The sequence below is a fragment of the Myxine glutinosa genome, chromosome 9 (genome assembly GCF_964187855.1).
Source record: "Myxine glutinosa chromosome 9, kmMyxGlut1.1, whole genome shotgun sequence".
In the NCBI taxonomy this organism is placed as follows: domain Eukaryota; kingdom Metazoa; phylum Chordata; class Myxini; order Myxiniformes; family Myxinidae; genus Myxine; species Myxine glutinosa.
This window is the reverse complement of record NC_136269.1, coordinates 98,125,199-98,150,488: the sequence shown is the minus strand read 5'-3', so window position 1 is coordinate 98,150,488 and position 25,290 is coordinate 98,125,199. Positions and strand designations below refer to the sequence as shown.

Sequence of the window (25,290 nt, the reverse complement as noted above, 5' to 3'; positions counted from 1 at the left end):
CCAGATAACAAAACTACGAGGTCTTTAGATACATTCAAGGATACATTTAAGAATTTTAATTAGTATTTTTATTGCTATGCCAGTCCAGTGACCTCTCCATTTTTAACGTTGGCAGAGTACAGCTTGGCTGCATATGGCGCCTCAATCGGTGAGATGAGTCTCGGAAACATCTTACCTGTCCTAAGGTGGTAGTAAATAAACCCAGGAAATCATGCTTGGAAAGTTCAGGTGAAGGAGCGTCCTCATCATACAGAGAGAACATAATCTTCTGCACTTCCTCAAAGTGGTAGTCCATCATGAAGTTTCGAGAAAAGTGCGGATTTAGGTCATCCTTTATCGTCTCCGTCCGACCTACCTGGGAAATGAAAAAGATGGAAAAATAGCATTTCGCTGAAGCAACACAGAAATGTGAAAATATTTTGAAAATCATATATATATATATATATATATATATAAATGTTAGCCATTAGGGTTTAAACCCCATGACTCAATTGATCATAACATCTGAAATTATATATTATGCTTCTGAAAACTGATTTGAACTCAGCTGCAGAGGCTGGTGGACAAAATGTGGTTTCCAGGCTCGAGGTGCAGGATACAGGAAAAACCTGTGGTTCCTTAGCCCAGTAAACAAGTCCTTGAATGTATGTGCCAGACAGAGATAAGGAGCCCACAACCCACGTACAGGGAAAAACATGTTGCCAAACGCCTTCTTCACAAAGGGAATAATTAATTATATATCTTTGTAGTTTCCAGTGTGTCTCCTAAATCAAGGACGTAACCAACCTTGGGAGGAATATAGTCATTACATATCCTTTGATTGTTATGTATTCAGCATGTGTATTCAATCATTAATCTACTATTATGCCTAGTGTCAAGAAAACCATTGAAGGTATTATGAGAACATTTCCTTCGGCCTAAGCTCGGGTCTGATGTGTTTAGATAAAGAGCCAGAAAAGGTCACCCTATCCTATGCTCACATCTTTTCAGTCTAAGTTTGGCCTTCTGCAGGAAGGGACGATGGTAGGGGGTCTTTACGGCCCTATTTTCCTTTGTCTTTAGCGCAGACTCTTATCTGATTTTCTTGCTATATATGAAATGCCTATTTACTGATTCTGGAGCGAGTGTCTTGAAAATGCCTGCTGCGTGTCAGGCAGTGCATTCTTGAGCCTTGCTCCACATTGTGTGTTTGCAATCGATTTCATTAAACATTGCTGCTCTGATCCTTGTTCTCCTTCCTTCCCTTGAGGTCTCTGACCGACATATATATATATATATATATATATATATATATATATATATATATATATACAGTGGAACCTTGACTTACGAGTGCATCAACTTACGAGTTTTCCGAGATACGAGCCGTCGCTCGGGCGGTTTATTGCTTTGAGATGCGAGCCGAGATCCGAGTTACGAGCTTACGCCACCCGCCACCAGGTGGGTTCCGGTCACGTGGTTATCTTGCCGTGCAAGTACAGTATCTCTGCCGTATATCGCTGCTGTTTTGTTTTCGCATTTTTGTTATTTTGGAGCTTACGCCACCCCCCACCAGGTGGGTTCCGGTCACGTGGTTATCTTGCCGTGCAAGTACAGTATCTCTGCCGTATATCGCTGCTGTTTTGTTTTCGCATTTTGGTTATTTTGGAGCTTACGCCACCCCCCACCAGGTGGGTTCCGGTCACGTGGTTATCTTGCCGTGCAAGTACAGTATCTCTGCCGTATATCGCTGCTGTTTTGTTTTCGCATTTTTGTTATTTTGGAGCTTACGCCACCCCCCACCAGGTGGGTTCCGGTCACGTGGTTATCTTGCCGTGCAAGTACAGTATCTCTGCCGTATATCGCTGCTGTTTTGTTTTCGCATTTTGGTTATTTTGGAAAATTTCTTAGTTTTAACCATGGGTCCTAAGAATACAAGTGAGATTAAAGAAATGTTGGGAATGTGGGAGAAAATTTCAGAGTTTATTGAAAAGAAACACCCTGAAAAAGTTGCAACAGGTCGTGCGTTGGCGCTGTGTAACGACACTTGCCTCACTCATTTTCGAAACATTTTGAAAGGGAGGAAGAAACAAACCTCGTTGGACAGGTTTTTCTTGAAACGCCCTGCAAGTGAAAGCGAGGAAAGTGTGGCGAAAAAGGCAAAAGTTATCTCCTCTACCTCCGCCAGCATCTTCGTCTGATCTTCAAGGTAAATACACTTAATAAAACCAGTTTATTTCTTTACATTCTCTTTTATTATGTACAGTATATACGAGGTCGTGCTTGTTTATACATTATTTGTTATTTATAAAGTACATTTTTCTTATTTAAAAACACGTAACAAAAAAAATTGGTGTGGTTTTTTGGGGGCTGGAACGGATTAATAGCATTTCAATGCATTTTAATGGGGAAATTTGATTTGAGAAACGAGCAAATTGAGTTACGAGCTCGGTCACAGAACGAATTAAACTCGTAAGTCAAGGTTCCACTGTATATATATATATATATATATATATATATATATATATATATATGTAGGGAGCTGTAATGCCCCTCCCCCTTTGTATATCCTTGCTGCTTTACCAATTACCAAGTATAACCAATTATATGTTTTGTTTTGACTTGCTACTGTACTCTTTTATGATACTGAGTTCTTTCTACTGCATTGAGGATGTGTAATATCCTAATAAGGAGTTCTCTGCCTGTGTGCTCTGGCCTGCGTGGGCACAATCTCTAGTTCCCCTTTCCAGGCCTTGGAGGCAACTCTTATCTCTCTTTGCCTTTTTCCTGACTTTGCCATTATCTTGCAAGTTGACAGTTTTACGAGTGTCCACTCCCCTTTGTACTTTCCCAAGCCAGCTGCTATACAGAAAGTTGTAAACATGTTGTCACATAATGCTGACCATCTCCTTATCAGAGCTAACCCATGACTGGCCTTGGATGAACTTCCTTTAATTAACTGAACAACAGGATGGGACTATGGTGGGAGGCCCAATGAGCCCATTCTGTCTCTGTGTCTTGTGAGCTAACTCCACCCCTGACTTTCCTTTATATAAAGCAATGTTAATTGAATTATTTCAGAGCATCTTGTTGTACTGTTGGTCATTCCTTGTGAGTTTCAATGCAACTTTGCTGTCCTCAAGCTTGAGTACTCGAGTTCCAATAAATATATCCGTTGCTCCTTTCTTCTGAGTCTTTTGAGTCCCAAGTCCTAAGTCCCAATCCGACATATATATATATATATATATATATATATATATATATATATATATATATATATATATATATATATATATATATAAATATATATATATATATATATATATATATATATATATATATACATATATATATATATATATATATATATATATACATATATATATATATATATATATATATATATATGTATATTGACATATGTGGGAAAATTACATGCCAAGACCAGGAATCAAACCCAGGTCCTCTGATGAACCATACTAGGAATCCAATCTGGCTTCTCCTCTCTCTTCTCTCTTCTCTCTCTCTCTCCCCCCCTTCCCATCCTCATCCTTCCCCTCCCCATTGTTGAAGATGGATTGAGGTGTGCTTGTCTAAGCTAAGTCCACAGACATCTTCCTTTAGGTTGGAGAGATTTATTACTTATTGGAGAAGCACTTGACTTGATAAAGAACTGATTTACCTTACACAATACATAAGCATACAACAGTTGAGCAAAATTCCATGGAAAAGCTCACTTGATTGTAAAAACGTTACAGCACAAGATACACAGCAAAACACAACGAATCAAGTAAGTCTTCTGTCTATACTGGAGAGTTTAGTCCTTTTTATAGCGGAATTTCTCTTTGAAGTGGTAAAAAGGGGGAGGGGAAAAAAGAGCATCAATGGGTTCCTAAGGTCAGCCAGTCTGGCACCACAACATCTGTCTCTCATCATGCAAGCCATGAGAACCATTAGGTATGCTTTGAGATGTTAAACTGAAAGATGTGGTTTGGAAAAGTTGCTGCTTGGGGTATTCCCTTGGGTAAAGTGTTCATCTGGAACCATCTGGCAATCATTTTACTGCAAATCCCAGCGGGGAGGAGAGTCAAAGTGGATGAATGTACATCTAATTTTAATCTCAGAGGGGAGATTCATGCAAAGAAGGAATAGCTGAGTGCATAGTTTTCCACTCCACATAGCGTATTGCCTTTCTCATCACACCACCATCTCTTTCCACTTACGAACACAAGAATACATATTCTATTATCCAAATGCACCTATTCAAAGTATTTTACACAACAACACTCATATCTCTGTGGTTTTCCTGCAAAGAAGAAAGTACAAACAGTATTGTAATTAACTACAGGAAACTCATCCATAAGGATAGTCTAATGGTTTGATTAATTTTTAGAAGCTATACTTCTACACCATTCTCCCTCTTCCTAACCTCCCCCTCCCCATCCTCCCCTCCTCTCCTTCCCCTCCTCTCCTTCCCCTACTCTACTTCCCCTTCCCTCTCTCTCACTCCCCTCCTTGAACGACCTCTCCCTTCCGAAGTATACCGTATAGCGACATGTAGTGATCAGACTTCGCTCTCCCCACTCCTTCCGCCACGCCCCCTTCCTCCATCCGCTCTCTCTCTCTCTCTCTCTAACTCTCTCTCTCTACCTCTCCTCCACCCATCTCTGTCTCTCCCCCTCTCTTAATATTCCCATCACAAAGCGACCCTGTATTGCCCAACAACACTGGGTACTTTTGCTGGTATTGTAATAATATTTTAATTAATTTATCCTTTGAAAAATTCCCACTCAATGTTTGAGGTGTCGCTCTCCCCCTCCCTTTCCCCTTCTTCGCTCCCCCCTCCACCCCTTCCTTGCTCTTCCCCCTTCCTCACTCCCCCCCCTCCTTTCTCCTCCCTCCTCACTCTCCCCTCCCCTAGTATTCTAGTCAGCAAAGCGATGGGTGATATTTACTAGTAAATAATAAATGGAGGAATTAACCCTTCCATAAGGATGGGGCATTTGTTAGCAATCCCCAAAACAAAGACACAAGTCAAAATATTTGAGGATAACTGAGGCATCTACCTCCATCCACCTCCCAGAAGTTTCTGTCGAGAGTACGCAGAAAGGGTCAGATAAGCTAAACACGTCCATGTCAAGAAGATTCTTGCAAGAGATGGTGATCTGCACCCGACTGATGCACATTCCCACACTGGGAATTGTCGCAGACATCGGACCTGTTTGCCCAAATGCGGCACCAGCCATCATCTGTGTGACATTCACATAAAATTAGCAACGGTATCAAACTCAGTGTCTTATAAGATGTGCATTTAAGTTTTTTAATTGTTAAGAAATGTCGCTTTTTCTTTTAACAAGGTTCATATGGTTAAAGAAAACATTTATACAGCATTAGGATAAATTTATTGCTGATGTTTAAATACTGTATACTTATCGTTTTGCACTGGCAATGTATTATTGGGAAGTATGCAAAAGTACCCCTCCCCATCTTCCCTAAGGAAATGAGTGGGACCAAGGACAGAGGCCCGGTTGCATAAACTATCCTTAAGGACAGACTTGAGAATTTACTTAAGTATTTCTTTAACTTTTCCATTAAGGACATCCTTAAGTTGAGGATAGTTGCATATACAAATATCCTTCAGTTTGTTTTCTTAAATCCTTCCTTAAAGTTGAGGGAGCTCCTTTCCCCTGACCCCCCTCCACCCACTCGTCATGGGCTTTTCTCCACCAATTATAAGCAAGCTTTCATAAATTACCCAGGTATTATACATTGTATGTTGCATGGGGAACACATGCTTGTGGATGAAGGAGGAATAAAATGATTCTTGTGTAAAATTCATTCCATTCTTATTGTGCATTTTATTGTAAGTGTGTCAATTTGTGCAGTAAATGTTTGGAAACTTTCCGAGAATGGTGAAAGTATGAAATATAAAAGTGAAATACAAGTGCGAACAACAAGCAAAATATTCTGGATATCATAAAAGAGTGAAAATTGTGGAAGTATTATTATATCAGTCTCTGTCATCGCGCTGTGATAATAATAATAATAATAATAATAATAATAATAATAAAGGAGTCTTATGTAGCCCCATCAAGCAGAGTAAACGACCCTCATGGTGCTTTACATTATCATGCGAACGCACACACACCGCACACACATACACAAACATACACACGCACACACACCGCACACACACCGCACACACACCGCACACACATACACAAACATACACACACACAGACACACCTTCACTCTTGCCCTATTCCTCTCCCTCCCCATTCAAAACCCACAGATGTGTACTCTCCCTCCTCCTCCCCTCCCTCCCCCGCACATGCACACAGACATACGCTCGATCTCCGTCCCACCTCAAACCAAAGGGAAAACAGGACTTAGACTTTGAAAGACTTGTGAAACAGATAGGTTTTGAGGGAGGTTCTAAAGGCAGGAAGAGAGTCAGCATGTCGAACAGAGGAAGGCAAGTCATTCCAGAGCAGAGGTGCAGCAAAGGAAAAGGATTTCTCACCAAACGACTTGGTGCTGGTGTGCGGCAGCTCTAAGGTCATAGAGTCGTCGCTTGAACGAAGCCGTCGCCGAGGTTCATAGAGAGTGAGCAAATCGGAGAGATAGTGAGGTCCCGTTCCACACAATGATTTATAACATAGTGTGCAAATTTTGTATTGCACACGAGCAGAGACAGGCAGCCAGTGTAAAGATTCAAGAAGTGGAGTAACATGGTCAGACTTCTTCGCCTTACAGACAAGACGAGCGGCAGAGTTTTTAACCTTTTGTAACTTATCCAAGAGAAACTGAGGGCAGCCATACAAAGAATTACAATAGTCTAGCCTTGAGAGGACAAGGGCACAGACCAGAGTTAGAGCATCTTGAGGAGTAAGAAAGTGGCGAATGGATGCGATCTTTCGCAGCTGAAAGTATGCTGATTTGCAAGTTTGAAGTACTTGCTTGGAAAATGTCATGTTACAGTCGAAAACCACACCAAGGTTCTTGGCCGACGAAACAAAGTTTACATCGGTTTCACCAACATGAATAGTGGTAGGAAGTAAACATTGCAGAGGACATCTGTGCGATCTTACAATCATAGACTCTGTTTTAGCATCGTTAAGCTGAAGTTTGTTTTGGGTCATCCACGCCTTCACGTCAGCAATACAGCCTTCTAACACTTCAACATCAACAGTGGGCACGATTTGTTGAATCGTGCTTCCTTTGTACAGCTGATTGTCGTCTGCAAAGGCGTGGTAATCAACTGAATGTCTGGCAACAAGATAAAATATAGGCTGAGTGTACAAAAGAAAGAGGATAGGTCCCAGGACTGAGCCCTGGGGAACGCCAAAGGAAAGCGGAGAAGGGGCTGATTTCTGGCCATTGACAACAACTGTTTGCACTCTATCAGTAAGATAGGACATCAGCCAAGAAAGGGGAGTACCAGTTATACCAAATGTGATTTCAAGACGACGAATTAAGACACGATGGTCAATCGTGTCAAAGGCGGCAGACAAGTCTAAAAGAGCAAGAACGGAAACCTTAATACCACAGTCAAGAGAGGTCAGAAGATCATTGGTTATTCTTAGGAGAGCGGTCTCGGTGCTATGGCCTGGTCTATATGCTGACTGGCGAGAATCTATATAATAATACCGTAAGGACTCGACTTTGTTATCCCTTTTACGCCGCACCCAGTGACCCGATGCCCACGGCACTAATGGATTTACGATCTACGAACCGCGCTCTTTGTTTATCATGTACAGCCATACTCGAAAAATCTGAATTAGCTGACGTTGGGGCCCAAAAGAATCTGATGAACTGCCAATACGACGCCATCTTACGACGCCATCGTATTGGCGTCTGCTGGGCGAAGGAAAAGCGAGCCGTCCGCTGATTGGACAGTCGAGTGGTGTGAACATGGGTGGTGTGAACCAAATGGTCTTTTTATTCCCTTGAACATTTTAAATTAGGATATATAAGGAAACGTCTTTATCGTCATTTTCATAAAGTTAAATGGAGTGACGTTGCGATACTCGGGGTGCGTTGCATAAATCCTCGTAACTCAGAGAGGTGTAGCAGGTGGCGAGACGTAAGGAAGCTTAAAGATAACGAGCTGAAAACAGACGAACGATATGTCAATCCCTTTCTACACCGAACGGCAATAAAAGTATGAGAGCGGGAAGGCATGGCCTGAGCACTTTGAGCAGAGAGGACTGATTGGACTTAACTTAAAGAGAAAAAATTGGAGCTTAACGGAAGAAGAAGATCCCATGAGCGCTCCCCTATGCCATCCATAATGGTACACTCTATCCATACACCACATCCTCCCTTCCGTGGATGTTCCACGGGTTTCACGTCTTTATCGTCATTTTAATAAAGTTAAATGGAGTGACGTTGCGATACTCGGGGTGCATTGCATAAATCCTCGTAACTCAGAGAGGTGTAGCAGGTGGCGAGACGTAAGGAAGCTTAAAGATAATGAGCTGAAAACAGACGAACGATATGTCAATCTCTTTCTACACCGAACGGAAATAAAAGTATGAGAGCGGGAAGGCATGGCCTGAGCACTTTGAGCAGAGAGGACTGATTGGACTTAACTTAAAGAGAAAAAATTGGAGCTTAATGGAAGAAGAAGATCCCATGAGCGCTCCCCTATGCCATCCATAATGGTACACTCTATCCATACACCACATCCTCCCTTCCGTGGATGTTCCACGGGTTTCGGCTAGTTGAAAAGATTATTTGAAACTAGATGGTCATTCATCTGTGATAACACAATTCTTTCTGTGATCTTTGACAGGAAAGACAGGTTGGAGATGGGACGGTAATTTTTCATGTCGTTAAGGTCAAGGGTGGGCTTTTTAAGAAGTGGTTTAACAAGAGCTTGCTTAAAGAGAAGCGGAAATGAACCCGTAGTCAGAGAATCATTGATAACTGCAGTAATAAATGGGAGGAGGGTGTCCAAACACTCAATGAACAAATCGGTGGGAAGGGGGTCGAGATCACATGTTTTTGTGTTTGACTTGAGGATTGTACATTTGACAATTTCCTCAGTAACAGGAGTAAACGAACTAAGAGGTCGTCCGTGATAGCAGTGTGCAGCATCATCGAAGGAAAGGAGTGACTGCTTGTCAAGATTGTTTCTTATTGACTCAATTTTATTGTGAAAGAAATGCAGGAAGCGTTGCGGTAGTTCGTTTTGAGGAAATACAGTGGGAAGAACGGATTTATTTTTGGTGGAAAACAGGCGGTTGGTAATGCTGAACAGTTGCTTGCAGGAGGAGCTCCTAGTAATCCGATCAGAAATATATGACGTTTTTGCTTTCAGAATGATTTTTATGACGAGTCTTTTAGCTATGTTATACAACTGTTTATGGACTGTGAGGCCAGTCTTCAGCCACTGTCTCTCGGCATGTCGTCGTTCCTTTTTGGCAGCCCTGACTTCGTCGCTGACTGCGCTGAACCACGGAGTACTCCTGCGTCTGGGAACGGCACGCCGTGTCGCTGGAGCATGACAGTCCAACGCTGTGCGGAGGCAACAGTCGAGGTCTTCTGCAGTGACGTAGGAACGGCCAGAGAGACGGGTGTGAAGGTCCTCTTTAAAGGCGGAACGGTCGATGGCATGAATGTTGCGGGCAGTGATGAAGGTGGGCTGAAGACGAGGAACAGCAATACTCAGGTGGCTGGTGACACAGAAGTGGTCCGAGGCGATAGCACAGGTCACTGACGTGGACTGCACCAACTGATCATCGCATCTGTGCACTAACCAATCCAGGATGCGTCCTTTAACGTGTGTAGGTTGGGAGACAGACTGAGACAGACTAAAAGTAGAAAGGAGGTCAATGATCTTTGAAGTGAGAGGATGTTGTGGTTGGTCGTAGTGCACGTTGAAATCTCCAAGAATCAAGACGAAACCAGGAAGAGTATTGCAGTGGTCGAGCAGATTAGGAAGCTGGGTCACGAACATAGAGTCAGTAAGCTTGTTTTTCCGGTTAGGTGGAGGTCGGTAGAGGCAGAAGAAATGAAGAGTGTTTTCTGACAGAGTGAAGGTGACATGGGCTAGCTCGTAGGATGAATGGTCGAACAAAAAAGTCATGGTGAAGGAGGCAAAGGGAGAGAAGTTGTCTCTGTAAATAACAGCCACGCCCCCACCCCTAGAGGAGCGCGGAAATGACTGCAGGATGTATCCAAGTGGGGTGAGATCAGCACATCTCGCTTCGTCGCCACTGGGTCGGAGCCAAGTTTCGGTCAGAAAAAACACGTCGATATCGTTATCTTGAATAAAAGAGGTAATTTCGGTTCGCTCGTCAGGACTACTTACAGACTGAGCGTTGAATAAGGCGAGATACAGGTCAGAATGGTGTTGTTTTGGTGCTGTGTATGTTCTACAGGGATAGATGAGGTTATTGAAGTTGACAGGGGACACCTTTTTGCAGGAATTATTAAAATGTGGGCCGGGCCGTCGCTGGTCGCGAAGAGAAATCACAATCGGTATTTTTCTCTGCTTTCTCCTCCCGCCTCGCTTTGTGCGTTTTCTCGGGAGACCAACGCCGATTTCAAGTTCTCTGAGGCCTGACACGAGTCCAGGAGTCAATCGAGTGGTGTTGTTCAAAGACAAAAGTTTTTGCTGAGTGTAGCGAATAGGCCTCAGGATAGAGGAGTTAGAGCGGATAGTCGAGCTCGGTACATGCAGCGGTACGTGCAGAGGTGGGGCGAGCGATGGGGCGAGCGGTGGGGCAAGTGGTGGGATGAGTGATGGGGCGGGCGATGGGACGTGCAATGGGCTGGGCGATGGGCCGGGCGATGGGACGAGCGATGGGATGAGCGGTGGGATGAGCGATGGGACGAGTGCTGGGGCGAGCGGTGGGACGAGCGGTGGGATGAGCGATGGGGCGGGCGATGGGCTGGGCGATGGGATGAGCGATGGGACATGCGATGGGGCGAGCGGTGGGACGTGCGATGGGCCGGGCGATGGGACGAGCAGTGGGATGAGTGATGGGGCGGGCGATGGGCCGAGCGGTGGGATGAGCGGTGCGATGAGCGGTGGGGCGAGCGATGGGGCGAGCGATGGGGCGAGTGATGGGACGAGCGATGGGACGAGCGGTGGGACGAGCGGCGGGACGAGCGGTGGGATGAGCGGTGGGACGAGCAATGGGACGAGCGATGGGACGGGCGGTGGGATGGGCGGTGGGATGAGCGGCGGAATGAGCGATGGGGCAAGCGATGGGGCGAGCGATGGGGCGAGCGGTGGAACGAGCGATGGGACGAGCGATGGGGCGAGCGATGGGATGAGACAGGGAAAAGAACTGTCTTGTTGAGAGGCACACAACGGGGCTGCGTGAGGCTCAACGAGGCAACGTGGCCCTCTTCATGCCCAATTTCCATGAAGAGCGCGTCTTTGAAACTCAAAGGTTGGTGTATAAAGATGGGGGGTGCTCCCTTAACTTTAAGGAAGGATTTAAGGAAAACCTTTCAAATTATTCATATATTAAACCATCCTCAACTTAAGGACTTCCTCTTAAGGAAAACTTACCTCCTTACCACTTACCACTTCAGGTTTAAAAGTTAAGGAAATCTTCAAATTTTTCCTTAAGCATGTTTTATGCAACCAGACCCATAACCTCCACCCCCTTCAGTGGTGGAAGTGATGAAATGCTCAATGAGCATCGAATGAATTTTACACAAGAATCACTTTATTCCTCTTTAACCCGCAAGCATGTGTTCCCCCATTATGTGTTCATTAGTTACGTGTTCTTGCTTTTGGACGTCTCTTCCCATCTCTAATCTGATTGGTTGCCTGGTATAGCAATGGCTACGAAGGATTTATTCAACTTGAAGGATATCCTTAGCTGAGGATTTCCTTAAGGATTGTTTATGTAGGAGCACTAAAGGAAATTCTTAGCTAATGATTAAAGCGTACCTTAAGGGAAATCTTTCCTTTTTAAGGGAGTTTTATGCAACTGGGCCAGAGCTCTGCAGAACACCAGAAACTTTACTTCCTTTAAGTGGCAGGCGTAAGCTGCTCGACCTTCACCCATGCACCAGCATTTTGGACAACACATGATCAGTCTCTATATTAAATATTGTTGTGGTTTTAGAAAACCGCTAAGGAGGAATGGCAACCACCATAAAGGTCCCTTAAAATAGTTATTTCATAGCAGAACATTATGTTAGTCGCTTCCCCTTATATGGGTTAGTATGTCATGCATTGGGGAGGGAAAGACAGGCCCTCCATTCATAAGAGGAAGCCAGGCAGATGCACAAAGATTGCATCCACAGATATTGATTCAAAGTCTTGAAGGACAAAAGACAGATCAAAGGCCTCAAGGGTGGATGCCAGCAACAACATTTTGTGGACAGGGAACTTTTTAAATGCACCAAAGATCATTGGGTTATGCACCAGGTAAAAGTCCCTTCGAGAGGGCCTGTGGGGGCAGGGTGACACAATGGGCCACTAATCAACACCAGAGGAACTATGGAGGGGGGCTTGTGGGGGGCAAGGGAAGTGACACTCCACCAATCGGCAGCCCGAAAACCCTTCTCAAACAGCCTCCACCCTCTCCAGGACCTGACAAAAAGGCCTGGGATACTTGATTCTCTCTCTCTGCTCCCTCTTGCTGCACATGTGCATGACAGGCTCTCTTTCTGCACGAGGACACGACTCGATTCTCTCTCTGCTGCCTTGGACTTTGTTCTCTCTGCACGTGCCTGCATGACGCTCTCTGCTGGATAGAAAGGCCTTGGACTTTGTTCTCTCTGCTGGCTAGAAAGGCCTTGGACTTTGTTCTCTCTGCACATGCCTGCATGATTCGTACTCTTTTTCTGCACAAGATCATGAGGTGCTCTCTCTCCGCGTGTTACTGCCTCTTACCTGCACGGTTCCCGACGCACTCACTCTGCCGAGTTCCCAACGCTTTATGCTTGCTCAAGTTCATGCTGGGGATTGCCTTTGCCTCTTCTTGCTCGTGCTTGGGACTGCCCCCTTTGCTGGCGTGGTGCTCGTTAGTTAATCAAGACAACAAGGTCCTGGTAACATCATAACCATTTTGTAACAGGATTCCGACGTTCGTTTTCCCCTCCCTCTCACCCGTGAATGTGTGCTGGGCGCCCATTTTGTGTGTTGTGTTTATTTGTAGTGATTGTCATAAGGCGTAAATTAAGCATCTGCTTCTTGTCCCTTTTTCTTTCCTATCGATAAATTGCATTGTACATATTTGTAGATAATTCAAATCGTTAAACGTTTCCTTTCCAACTGTCCGTGAATGTCCTATCTTTCATTGGTCTGCCATTGCTCACACCCAGAGTAGCGATCGGCCGTAACAAAATTAGCATCAGCCCGGTGGGTACCAACGGTTGCTCGGCCGTTCAAATTTCCATCCAGGAACAAAAGGGGTACACCACCGGAGGGTACGTTCTCCGATTGGAACCGTCACGTGGTATAGGTTAAGCCATGGTCCCATAGAGCCTGCGTTGGTATACGATGGTCGATGATGGTAGGATCGTGGAGCATCGTGGAGCCCATCCTGCATCGACGTACGATTTTGTGGCCATCGTAGGTTGGAAAATCATCTTTTGAAATGTTCAAAAGATGGTCTGCGATGGTCCACGATACTACAATCGTAGACCATCGTACAACCGTCGTACGACACGTACGATATCATACGACAACGTACGACAATCCTGCGAGGACGCAGGATCATCCTGCGTCCTCGTAGCTACTTTGGGGGTTGCTACTTTGGGGGTATATAAACCCCAGCCATCAGCCATCACTTCATCATCATCAGTTCATGCCGACTTGTTCAGAGTGATCGTGGGCAATCGTAGGTTTGGGCCATCGTAGCCCATCGTATACCAACGCAGGCTCTATGGGACCGTGGCTTAAGCGGTGTTAGACAATGGACCCTGCTATCGCACGATGGACCAATTGGCATTCGTAGTTGCTGCTTCACAACCTGCCGAAGTACAAAGTTATTCGTGCGTGGCAGCTTCATGTCCCAGGTCGGAACAATATATTGGCTTTAAAAAACGAAAAAGCTTAAATGAAAGCAAAACTCAAATTTCAAATAAAAAAAGAATCATCATCTCTGATCAAAAACTTTTCTTTCTTATTTTTCACTTTGCATCCTTGTACTGTATGTTTAATGCATCAATCAGTAGGAAATGCAACTCATTCTTCGTCTTCAGTTGACAGCCCACAATTTATCTGTGCTGGCACAAAAAGGAGCTGCATCAAAGCTCCGTGGCCCCACTACTAAGACAACGCTGCGAAGTAGACATTATACATTTGGTGTCAAAATTAACCAAGTATCTGTGTAAGTGCACGCAAGATATATTCTCAAGGAACATCACTGCTAATGGGTTGAAGTCGATCGGTTGTTGTTTAAAGTGCATTAACAGAGTAACAGTGCTGTGAAGATGGACTACGGCCGGTCTCAGCCCCGGTGTGAAGCTGCAAATGGTGCATTTGTCAGCACAGTGCCAACATGCGAGTGTGAACTAAAACAACTTGGTGAATGGAGGCAACCATGTGTCAACTTTATGGGTTACTTTATTTGCTAGGCAAAGCATATTGCGTTCGTAGTTGCATTTGTAAAGGCTGCTGTGTGCATTCAAGACATGGCTGTCTCCACGAAAATAATGAGTGAAACAACAGGTCGGCCTGTTTAGAATTCTCATCTGAACACCAATGGCTCATGATGCTCATAATAGCATCATGAGCATACCATCATCAAAATAGCATCATGAGCATAGCATCATCAGAATAGCATTGGGTTGTCGGCGATTAAACCGACACCTCTTACTGTCTTTGCTAGTGGGGAGGGTGACTATGACACCGTGCAGAACTAAAAATAACACCTGAGAAAGGGTGGATGAGCTCCCGAAGGGAGCCAACAGCCATCCAGTAAGGAGATGGTGTTTCCTAAAAACCACCCATCCAGATTATCTTTGCTAATTGGGTATCTAGTTATTACACACAAAAGGGGGCAGGGTGCGATTTGTAAAATTTCCAGTGAGGGGGAGGAGGGAGATAAAATTACCAGACATCACATTACGATTATAATATATAGCTACTTACATTCCTCACAATGAAAAAAAAAAAAGAAAAAAAAATCTTGGAACTATTTAAGCTTTACATGTATAGAATCAAAACTTATTACCACTTAAATCAAAGTTTGACAGACATTTATAGAAATAAAACCCAGATAAAAAATTCAAATTGATATTATAAACAGCTATTTCGCCGAGATTCCTCTAGTTTTCTGCTAATACCAGGAAATATACATACATATCTGTGGGAGAGTAACAAGACCGATATACATATGCTATATGTACAGTCACGTGAAAAACTAAGTACACCCCATGTAAAGTTTTGACTTTTTCAACATATTTCAACATACAGCTATTTGATCTTCATTTCAACAATATTAACAGATAAAGGTGATATAATATAACAAATATAATGAAACATTTACATTTTGTAGTCCATTGTATAATTTAAATAAACATCAATGCAAATTTCACAGATGGAAAAAGTAAGTACACCCTTGGCTCTAATAGGTGGTATTGTCCCCTTTGGCAGAAACAACCTCAAGTAGGCATTTCGTATAACTGTCTAAAGGTCTCTGACATTGACTCGGAGAAATTTTTGTCCACTCCTCCATGCAGAATTCTTTCAACTGTGCGATGTTTGAGGGGTTTCTTGCACGCACAGCTCGTTTCAAATTCCCCCACAACATCTCGATGGGATTTAGATCCGGGCTATGACTTGGCCATTCCAGAACCCTCCATTTCTTTCTTTTCAGCCATTCCTTGGTGGGTTTACTGGTATGTTTAGGGTCATTGTCATGTTGCAAGGTCCACCTTCGGTTGAGCTTCAACTTTCTGACAGATGGCCTCACATTATCCTCAAGCACCATCTGGTACAATGAAGAATTCATGGTGGATTCTATGATGGGGAGCTGCCCAGGCCCTGATGCAGCAAAGCTGCCCCAAACCATAATATTTCCACCACCATGCTTTACAGTTGGTATCAGATTCTTGTGGTCAAATGCTGTCTTTGGTTTTCGCCAAACATGTCTTCTGGTACTGTGGCCAAACAGCTCTACCTTTGACTCATCTGTCCACAGAGCACATTGCTCCAGAAGTGCTGGTCTTTGCCGAGGTGTTAATTGGCAAACTTTAGTCCCCTGATGTTCTTTCTTGACAGCAAAGGCTTCCTCCTGGCACACCTCCCATGTAGATCAAATTTGTGCAGCCTCTTTCTAATGGTAGACTCGTGCACTTTGACATCAACAGTCGCAAGAGCTACCTGTAGGTCCCGTGATGACATTCTAGGGTTCTTAGAGACTTCTTTCAGCATCTTGCGGTCTGCTCTCGGGCTGAACTTTCTGGGGCAGCCTGGCCTGAACAAGTTGGCATTTGTTTGGAATCTTCTCCACTTGTCGATGATCTTCCAGACAGTCGAATGATTGAGTTCAAATTGTTTGGAGATCTTTTTAAATCCCTTCCCAGAATCGTAGGCATCTATAACCTTCTTTCTGAAGGCCTCAGAGAGCTCTTTTGATCTAGGCATGGTGACGCCACACAATTCAACAACAAAGAGCAAACCAAACGAAATGTCTGAGGTTTAAATAAGACAGGTTCCTCCAAGATCCTCTCTAACGATGTTCTAATCATTTGCACCTGAGCTGGTGCACCTGATTCTAATTTTAGGTATTTGAAGTGGTGATAAATGTAGGGGTGTACATACTTTTTCCACATGCGAAATTTGCATTCATGTTTATTTAAATTATACAATGGACTACAAAATGTAAATGTTTCATGATATTTGTTGTATTATATCACCTTTATCTATCAATATTGTTGAAATGAAGATCAAATAGTTGTATGTTGGAAAATATGTTGAAAAAGTCAAAAAACTTTACATGGGGTGTATTTACTTTTTCACGTGACTGTATACATCCTCTCTCTACTAAGGTATCCATACCCCCCGCAAATGTAACAATATGTATATATATATATATACATATATATATATATACATACATATATATATACATACATATATACATACATACATATATACATACATATATATATACATACATATATATATATATATATATATATATATATATATATATATATATATATATATATATATATATATATATATATATATATATACATATATTCACATATATATACATATTGTTGCGGATATGGGATTTGGCCTCCATCCATATCCGCTTGTAAATATTCCCCTATTTCCCCAATACTCCCCAACTATCCCCAATCCCCCATTCCCTAGTCCCATTGTCTGTAAACAACACTCTGTAGCCCCGACCTTCCCCTTTTTCCCCCATTAAATGTCGTGCCCAGGTTCACCGCATCTCACGTAGACAACTATAGGACATCTTGCTAGTTATTCTTAGTCTATGTCAGTTAAGGACTCGTTTCCATTAATTCTGACTCTTCGTTTCACCAGAATGTGATTGTATGGCACCAGTAGTGAGTTTAGGACCTCCCAATACCTCCCCACAACCTCATCTCCGCATCCTCCCATCATCTCATGGAACTACAACAACAACTACAACAACAGCAGGCGGCGGCGCGGCCGCGGTGCGGGGAGTGGGCGTCCTCACTCCGGCTTGGTTAGCCGCCATTGCCCATGTGCTCCGACGGGGTTACCACGAAGGGGCTGACTGTCAGCTCCTCGTCAAGGGCGGAGCCCGGTAACCCCCCCCGCACCCAATAAGAAGCGGCGGGCCGATTCCATCTGGGGCGGAGCTAACGAGCCGAGGGCGTGTCACTCCCCGCTGGATATACGCAGCCACTTACCGGAGGTGACGTCAGATGCGCCCCCAGCTTGGAGAGAGAAGTCGCCACCTCCGAGCGCTGAGAGACCTCCCTGCATCTTTTGGACCGCGCTTTATCCTGTCCCTGAGCCAAGGTGCACCTTGTGCTATCCATCGACTACCTGCCCTTCCTTGCCATCAATCCCTGTGTGAGTCAGTCTTGTCCCGTTTATCTGTGATCTGTCGGGGCTAATATAAGACCGTGTTTAAGTGCCCACCTTTCTATGTTGTACCTCTTGTCAGTGTAATCTAAACGTTCTGCATACAAATATTATAACCTCCTCCGGAGGTCTTGAGAACTGTACCCCTGGTGTCGTGTCATCTAATCCCAGCCGTTGTGTCCTTTCCTTAATTGATTTAGCATAGCGCGATTTGGCCAACGTTCGAGTGGAATCGGGTAAACTGTGCAGACGCGGTCATACCAAACCGCTCGGTAAACTAACATCCAAAACCGCGTCTGTAACATTTGGTGTCGAGGAGTTGGATTCGGACCTGGGACTAAATTCATTTAGCCCAAATTTTGGAACACCAATTGTACTATTAGAGTAACATTTGGTGTCGGGAAGTGGGATTCGATCCGGAGCGCGTTTCACGCGCTCGAAATTATAACGGCGAAATTTGATTGTGTTTTACAAAAAAAAAAAAAAAACCCGAATTTTGAAAGTCGCGCTATGGCAGACCAAGACGGCTGGGTTGCGGTAGAGGAGAGTGAGGCAGGGTCGATCCAGGACCAAAATGAGGGACATGAGGAGAGCGAAGCAGTGAGGGTAGCAGACGCACAAAATGGCGCCTCGCACATGGCCACGGCGACCGCGCCCGCGACCGTGGTAGCGCCGCTGGTGGATTCGAACCTTTTCCTCCTGCAAATGAGGGCCCTTATGGGACAAATTGGAGATTTGAAAAACAGTATGGGGGTAATGAGGGACGAATTGAGGGCTGATAGTGAGCGATTAGAGGGCCAAATGGGGGTAATGGGAAACCAAATGGGGGTAATGAGGGACGAAGCGAGGGGTACCGGTGAGGGGTTAGACAATAATTTTAAGGGATTAGACAAGAAATTTGGGAAGTTAGACGACAAATTTGAGGGGTTAGACAACGGGATAAAAGAGGTGAAAAATGGGTTAATGGGGGTAGAAAACAGAATGGCCGCTCAAGAGAATCAAATGGAAGGGATGCAAAAGGGGTTAGAGGGGTTAGAAAACAGTATGGAAGGCAAATTGAGGGACATGAGGGACCAAGCGGAAAGGGAAGTTAAACAAATGGGGCAGCAGATAGAGGGGGTCAGAATGGGGGTAGAAACCAAACTGGATGCTCACAGGGAGGAAATGGAGCAGATGAGGGTGGCATCTGGGCAGGAGATGCAAGTGATGGGAGAGGAGATCAGAGGAGGTGTGAGTGAGGAGGTCGGAGGAGTGCGCGAGGAGGTGAGGCACTGTAAGGAGCACATGGAGAAGGAGGTGAGAAAGGGGACTGTAAAGTTACAAGGGGGCATAGAGGACCTGACGCAGGAGGTGGAACAGCTGACGGAGGGACAAAAAGGACTAACGGAGCAGGTTCAAAGGAACACTGCGGTATTAGGAGGGTTAAAAGCGACACAAAATGACATAAAAAACGACTTGATAGCGACAAAGAGGCAATGTCAGATGGTACGTGAGGAACTGACAACGAGGTTGGACGAGGTGACAGAGGTAATGGAGACGAAGGACCGGCAGGTGAGGACGCACATGGAAACGGTCAAGGTAGCCTTGGAGGACGAGCTTGAGGAGACGTACCGGGAAATAAAAGAGGTGAAGCAGAAATTAGAAGAAGTGGAAGAAGGGGTGAGCGAAATTAAGAAGCGACGGAGAGAGGATAAGAAAGAGATAAAAGAGGAAATAAAAGAATTGGTCCAAAGTCTGTGTTTGGATCGTGATGATGTGCTCATTAACCGGATGAGGGATTCGCAGGTGATGGAGGAAAAGCGAAGAGGAAGAGGACCCGGTGTAAGTGGTGACCAATATGGTCGTGCGTATGATGCGCCAGGGGATTTAAGAAGCTTGGGGGTCGAGATGGACCCGGGTGTTCGTGAGAGGCCGTTGGTGAAGTGTGCGACAGGTCTGGTGTGCGAAAAAGGAGGTGTGCGAGAAAGTCCGACTCTGGGGTGTGTGAGGAAAAAGTGCGTGCCAAGGAGTGAGGGTGCTGGCGAGAGGGAGTCGGTCGTAGCGCGTGTGCGAGGGAGCACATGGAAGCGCGGTGTGGTGAGTGTTACAGAGGGTGTAACGGGAGAGTGTGCGCGAGAAAGATGTGTGATGGACAGGTGCATGAGGGAAGAGTGCGCTGTCGAGAGTAAGGGTGAGTGCGCTGTCAAGAGTGGAGGTGAGAGTAGTAAGAGTGACACAGAGCGTGAGTTGGTTGTGACAGGTGAGAAAGGAAGCACACCTGGAATGGTAGAGCGTGAGTGGGAATGCACGCTGGAATTGGTAGTGAGGCACGTGGTTGGGTGTGCGAGTGAGGGCACACCTGTGATTGTCACAGAGGGGGTGACCGAGGAGGGGGCGCGAAGAGGTGTGTTGGTGAGGTGTGCGAGCGACGAATGTGTGCCAAGGTGTTCGGTGGTCAGGTGTGTGACCAAGTCGGTGAGCGGAATGAGGGTACCTGGGTGTGTAAGGAAAGGTATGAGCAAGCAAGGGGTAGCGTATGCATGTAAGCATCCAGGTGAAGCATCGACGGTAACCGGGTTAAAGGTTAGAACGACTTATAGCCGAATCGGGCCCTCGGTGCGTGCTGGGCCTCGCTTTGAACGGCCGCGTCCGTGCTCCACTAGGCGGAGCGGGCAGCTGGATAGGAAGGGTCGTCATGGCGACCACTTTTTGTTGAGGCATTCCGGCAGGTCGAGATCGGGCCATGGGATGGCTCCGTGCCGAGATGGTGCGTGGGATCTCGGCCCGGGTAAACCTCCTTCCCTGCACCGAATGCGGGACGTATCCAGCCGCTGGCACCAAACAACCCGCATTCATTGCTCGGCTTTACGAAGCCGGGCTTTGGACAGGAATTGGCGCACCGAGAGGCATTAGTGAGTAGACTGTGTGATGAGGATAGTGTTTTGGCCCCAAAATTAGAGAAAAAAACAAAATTTGATGATTGGCAAAGGAGTGGCAGTAATGATTGGCAGATGATGGGTAGCGATTGGCAAATTTTTGATTTGTTGAAATTTGATGTGCAAAATTGGTAGTGGGAGATGCCCGATGTGGTGGGATGGCAACTCTGTCATCCCTCGCAAGGTGGGGCAAAGGAGCTATAGATTATGGGGTGTATGGCAGTGAAAACTAGCCCGGGTGGGTTAGGATATTGGTAGGGATCTAGCGAAGATGACATTAGGTAACGTTAAGTTTAGTTAGTGACTGATACCTGTAGTGGGGACGCAGGTAGATTAGTGTGGATTATAATGACGAGTGAGCGCAATAGTTTAAAGGGACGACTGGGAAGCGCGAGTTTCAGAGGGGAGTAGTTAGATGAGATGATGCCGTGTGGTTGAGAATTGAACAGGTGTGATTGCACAGGTGTGCAACTGGACAGGTGTGTGGAGCAGTGTATGAGTAGTAAGTGTTGTGGATCAGCGCGAATGCGCTTGGGGAGAGAAGGGTGCAGGTGGCACCAGGTGTGAGAGCACAGGTGTGCAAGTACAGGTGTGTGGAATATATGGAGCAGAGAATGAGTGGTGTGGAGAGACATGGAGTAAGTGGTACGGAGTGGTGTGCATGGTGCGAAGGTGTGAATGGGGGAAGAGTGGACCCCCATCACGGATACCCGGGGCGGGTAGTGTAAGTGTTAGGTAGAGGGTATAGGTAAATTGTGGTTGGATATTGGCATTTGTGGTGCGGTTGCAGAATGGTATTGCGGATGGGTGCATTAGTGTTGTGGAAATGGCTGGGCGTGTAGCCTGTTAGTGTGTGTAGTTGGTTGGGCACTCCACCACTGTGAGGATGTCGGCCAGGTGAGGCCGCAGGTGGGCTCTCGGAGCCGTTAGTGTCAGTGGGGCCCGAGGATCCGGAGGACGGACCCGGGTAGCCCAGTGCCAGAGAGGGCACCGAGTGGGGAGAGCGCCAGAGGGCCTTCCCCAGGTAGTTAGGTTAGGGTAAGGAGCAGGTAAGCTCGGAGGCAACTGCAGTGGTGGAGGTGTGCAGGTGGGTAGACCTGCGGGGAGAGCTACACGTCGCGGCCCAGAAATTGTGCGAGGGCACCGGGAGATGAATCGGGGGAGTGAGACCCCAAATTGAAAAGCACCACAGTTTGGTCAATGGGAATTGGTTTTTAGAACCCATAGTGTAAGAGGGCCAATGGTTTGGCAGGAGAAAGACCCCGGGTAATGTAAAGATGTTAAAGTCATTTAAGAAATAGTTAGGATTGATGAACCTGTCGCACCATACGCAGCCACTTACCTGTGGTGATGATGATGACTCCACACCTGTGTTTTCTTTGTTCTGTGTGCAGGAAATAAGAATTGCTGTTTGGATTTGTGAGACGCATCACGACGTGGATGAGACATTGGGGTGATTCCATCTCTCCCTCCTTAGGAGGGACTGATGATGAATTGGTGATGGCAAATTTTGATGAGAGTTGAAAATGGCAAATTTGATTGGTTAGGAGGGAGAGAAGACGAATTTGGTTTATGGGAGGAACGGGGAAGACAGTAGGGACGTTTGTTGATTTGTAAAGTAGATGTTTATGGGTAGTGTTGTGTTTTGTGGATACAGTAAGGGGTAAGGGAGGGGCCATGTAGGTTACCTGGTGGGGGGGGGGCATACGGTAGGAACGTACCTGTCTCACCTGGTTCCCATGTGCCCCTAGTGTGCATTACCTAATGTTGCGTGCACTTTTGCGCCCTTACCACCTTACTCACTTGTCTTCTTCTTTTGTCTCCCACCTCCGAGGATCTGGCTTTGGGGCAGAGAGAGAGGAGAGAGAGGTGCTGGCTCCGCAGTTGTGGGCCTGCACTTTCGCTGCTTGCTGCCGGGATCGATACACCATATGGACCGCAATGTTTGTGGCCGCCCACCATGGACCGCAGTCTTTTGCGGGCAAGCACCACCCGTTGATGGACCTATTGGTCAACGTGGCACCTATGCCATACAGGTGAACCACTAATAGTTGGCCCCCTGACGGCCACAAATTAGAAATGGACGCGGTTGGCGCCTTTCTTTATTTTTGAAAGAAGCCAGAAGGCCAAGTACACCACAGGAAGGCAAGACCAGCGGCAGAACATCGGCCGGCTGCGACACCACCGGTGATTTATGAACATTTTATTGGTGCACCGGATGGTGCTGACTGTACATTATGGGGTGGTGCTTTTGGTGCTTGGAAGGGGTGCTCTGCACATTATTAAAGGCCGTAAGGCCACAGAGCACTCGTGGGTTGGTGTATCGATGCTGGCATGCGTGCTCTCTCTATGCATAACATCTGCATGTGTTCCTCCAAAAACAGGTCCTGGATCGTAGTGTAAATATCAGCGTAGTCTTGTGTAAATAATGCTCCCTACCGGCTGTATGTTTAGTTTGAGAATTCTTTCCGCGATTCGGTTATCCTGTGGGTGTGTTTCTGTGAGGAGAAGGGTGCAACGTCGCAGGGGGACATATTTACTCATTTGTGAACATCTGTAAAACTGTCACACTCAGGGTAGAGTTAATAGTAGAGGGAACTACATCTGAGTGCCACACTAAAGTAGGTAAAAATTTATCGGGTCGGGACGCCCCGAGGTAGAGAAGGGTGCAATGTTGCGGATATGGGATTTGGCCTCCATCCATATCCGCTTGTAAATATTCCCCTATTTCCCCAATACTCCCCAACTATCCCCAATCCCCCATTCCCTAGTCCCATTGTCTGTAAACAACACTCTGTAGAACCGACCTTCCCCTTTTTCCCCCATTAAATGTCGTGCCCAGGTTCACCGCATCTCACGTAGACAACTATAGGACATCTTGCTAGTTATTCTTAGTCTATGTCAGTTAAGGACTCGTTTCCATTAATTCTGACTCTTCGTTGCACCAGAATGTGATTGTATGGCACCAGTAGTGAGTTTAGGACCTCCCAATACCTCCCCACAACCTCATCTCCGCATCCTCCCATCATCTCATGGAACTACAACAACAACTACAACAACAGCAGGCGGCGGCGCGGCCGCGGTGCGGGGAGTGGGCGTCCTCACTCCGGCTTGGTTAGCCGCCATTGCCCATGTGCTCCGACGGGGTTACCACGAAGGGGCTGACTGTCAGCTCCTCGTCAAGGGCGGAGCCCGGTAACCCCCCCGCACCCAATAAGAAGCGGCGGGCCGATTCCATCTGGGGCGGAGCTAATGAGCCGAGGGCGTGTCACTCCCCGCTGGATATACGCAGCCACTTACCGGAGGTGACGTCAGATGCGCCCCCAGCTTGGAGAGAGAAGTCGCCACCTCCGAGCGCTGAGAGACCTCCCTGCATCTTTTGGACCGCGCTTTATCCTGTCCCTGAGCCAAGGTGCACCTTGTGCTATCCATCGACTACCTGCCCTTCCTTGCCATCAATCCCTGTGTGAGTCAGTCTTGTCCCGTTTATCTGTGGTCTGTCGGGGCTAATATAAGACCGTGTTTAAGTGCCCACCTTTCTATGTTGTACCTCTTGTCAGTGTAATCTAAACGTTCTGCATACAAATATTATAACCTCCTCCGGAGGTCTTGAGAACTGTACCCCTGGTGTCGTGTCATCTAATCCCAGCCGTTGTGTCCTTTTCTTAATTGATTTAGCATAGCGCGATTTGGCCAACGTTCGAGTGGAATCGGGTAAACTGTGCAGACGCGGTCATACCAAACCGCTCGGTAAACTAACATCCAAAACCGCGTCTGTAACAATATATATATACACACATACAGACTTGGCATTTAATATGGAATTTTTTTTTCTTTTCTTGACTTGGGTTTACTTTCTGAACTCAGTATATCAATCTGGTGAGTTTCTTTTATGCTTCGGTGATTTCTTTGTCAAAAGAACCATGTCACTGATTGTCTTTCGCAGCAAGAAGTCAATAACAGGATAATATCACAGGTGGCATGACAAAATGCAAGGACAGGTACATTTGATGATTGGCTTCACAATCGGGTATATAAGGGTTGTTGCGTTCTGTATTAGTGGAAAACAACTCCTGCACGTCTACAAAAGTTATTACCAGTTCCTCTGGAGATGGTCCGTCAACTTGACAATGCTGTTTGTCATGGAGTGGTGGCTTTACGAAATTCTGGCATGAAACAGCGTGCTATTGCTCGGCAGTAAGGCATCACTCAAGGTCAGGTGTCAAAGATCCTGAAACGAAATGCTCAGAGGGGTGTCCATACTACAATACCGAGGCCAGGACGTCCATGCAGAACCACAAGGAGAGATGATCGCCAGCTGCACCGGTTAGTCTGCAATGGCCGTAGCAAGCCAGCTAATCGGCTTAGGGCTGAGTGGCA

General features: G+C 45.9%; 2 protein-coding genes across 2 annotated transcripts in view; one reads left to right on the top strand and one right to left on the bottom strand.

The window, feature by feature from the left end:
• The window catches only part of HERPUD2 (HERPUD family member 2), a 343,531-nt gene that overhangs the window by 138,953 nt on the left and 179,288 nt on the right, over positions 1–25,290 (top strand). The gene's annotated exons all lie outside the window — the stretch shown is intronic.
• LOC137435197 (copine-2) overlaps positions 1–25,290 on the bottom strand; it is a 76,840-nt gene that overhangs the window by 43,905 nt on the left and 7,645 nt on the right. The window contains 2 exon segments of the mRNA XM_078784556.1: positions 176–355; positions 5,046–5,228. Coding sequence (XP_078640682.1) covers positions 176–355; positions 5,046–5,228 — 363 coding nt within the window.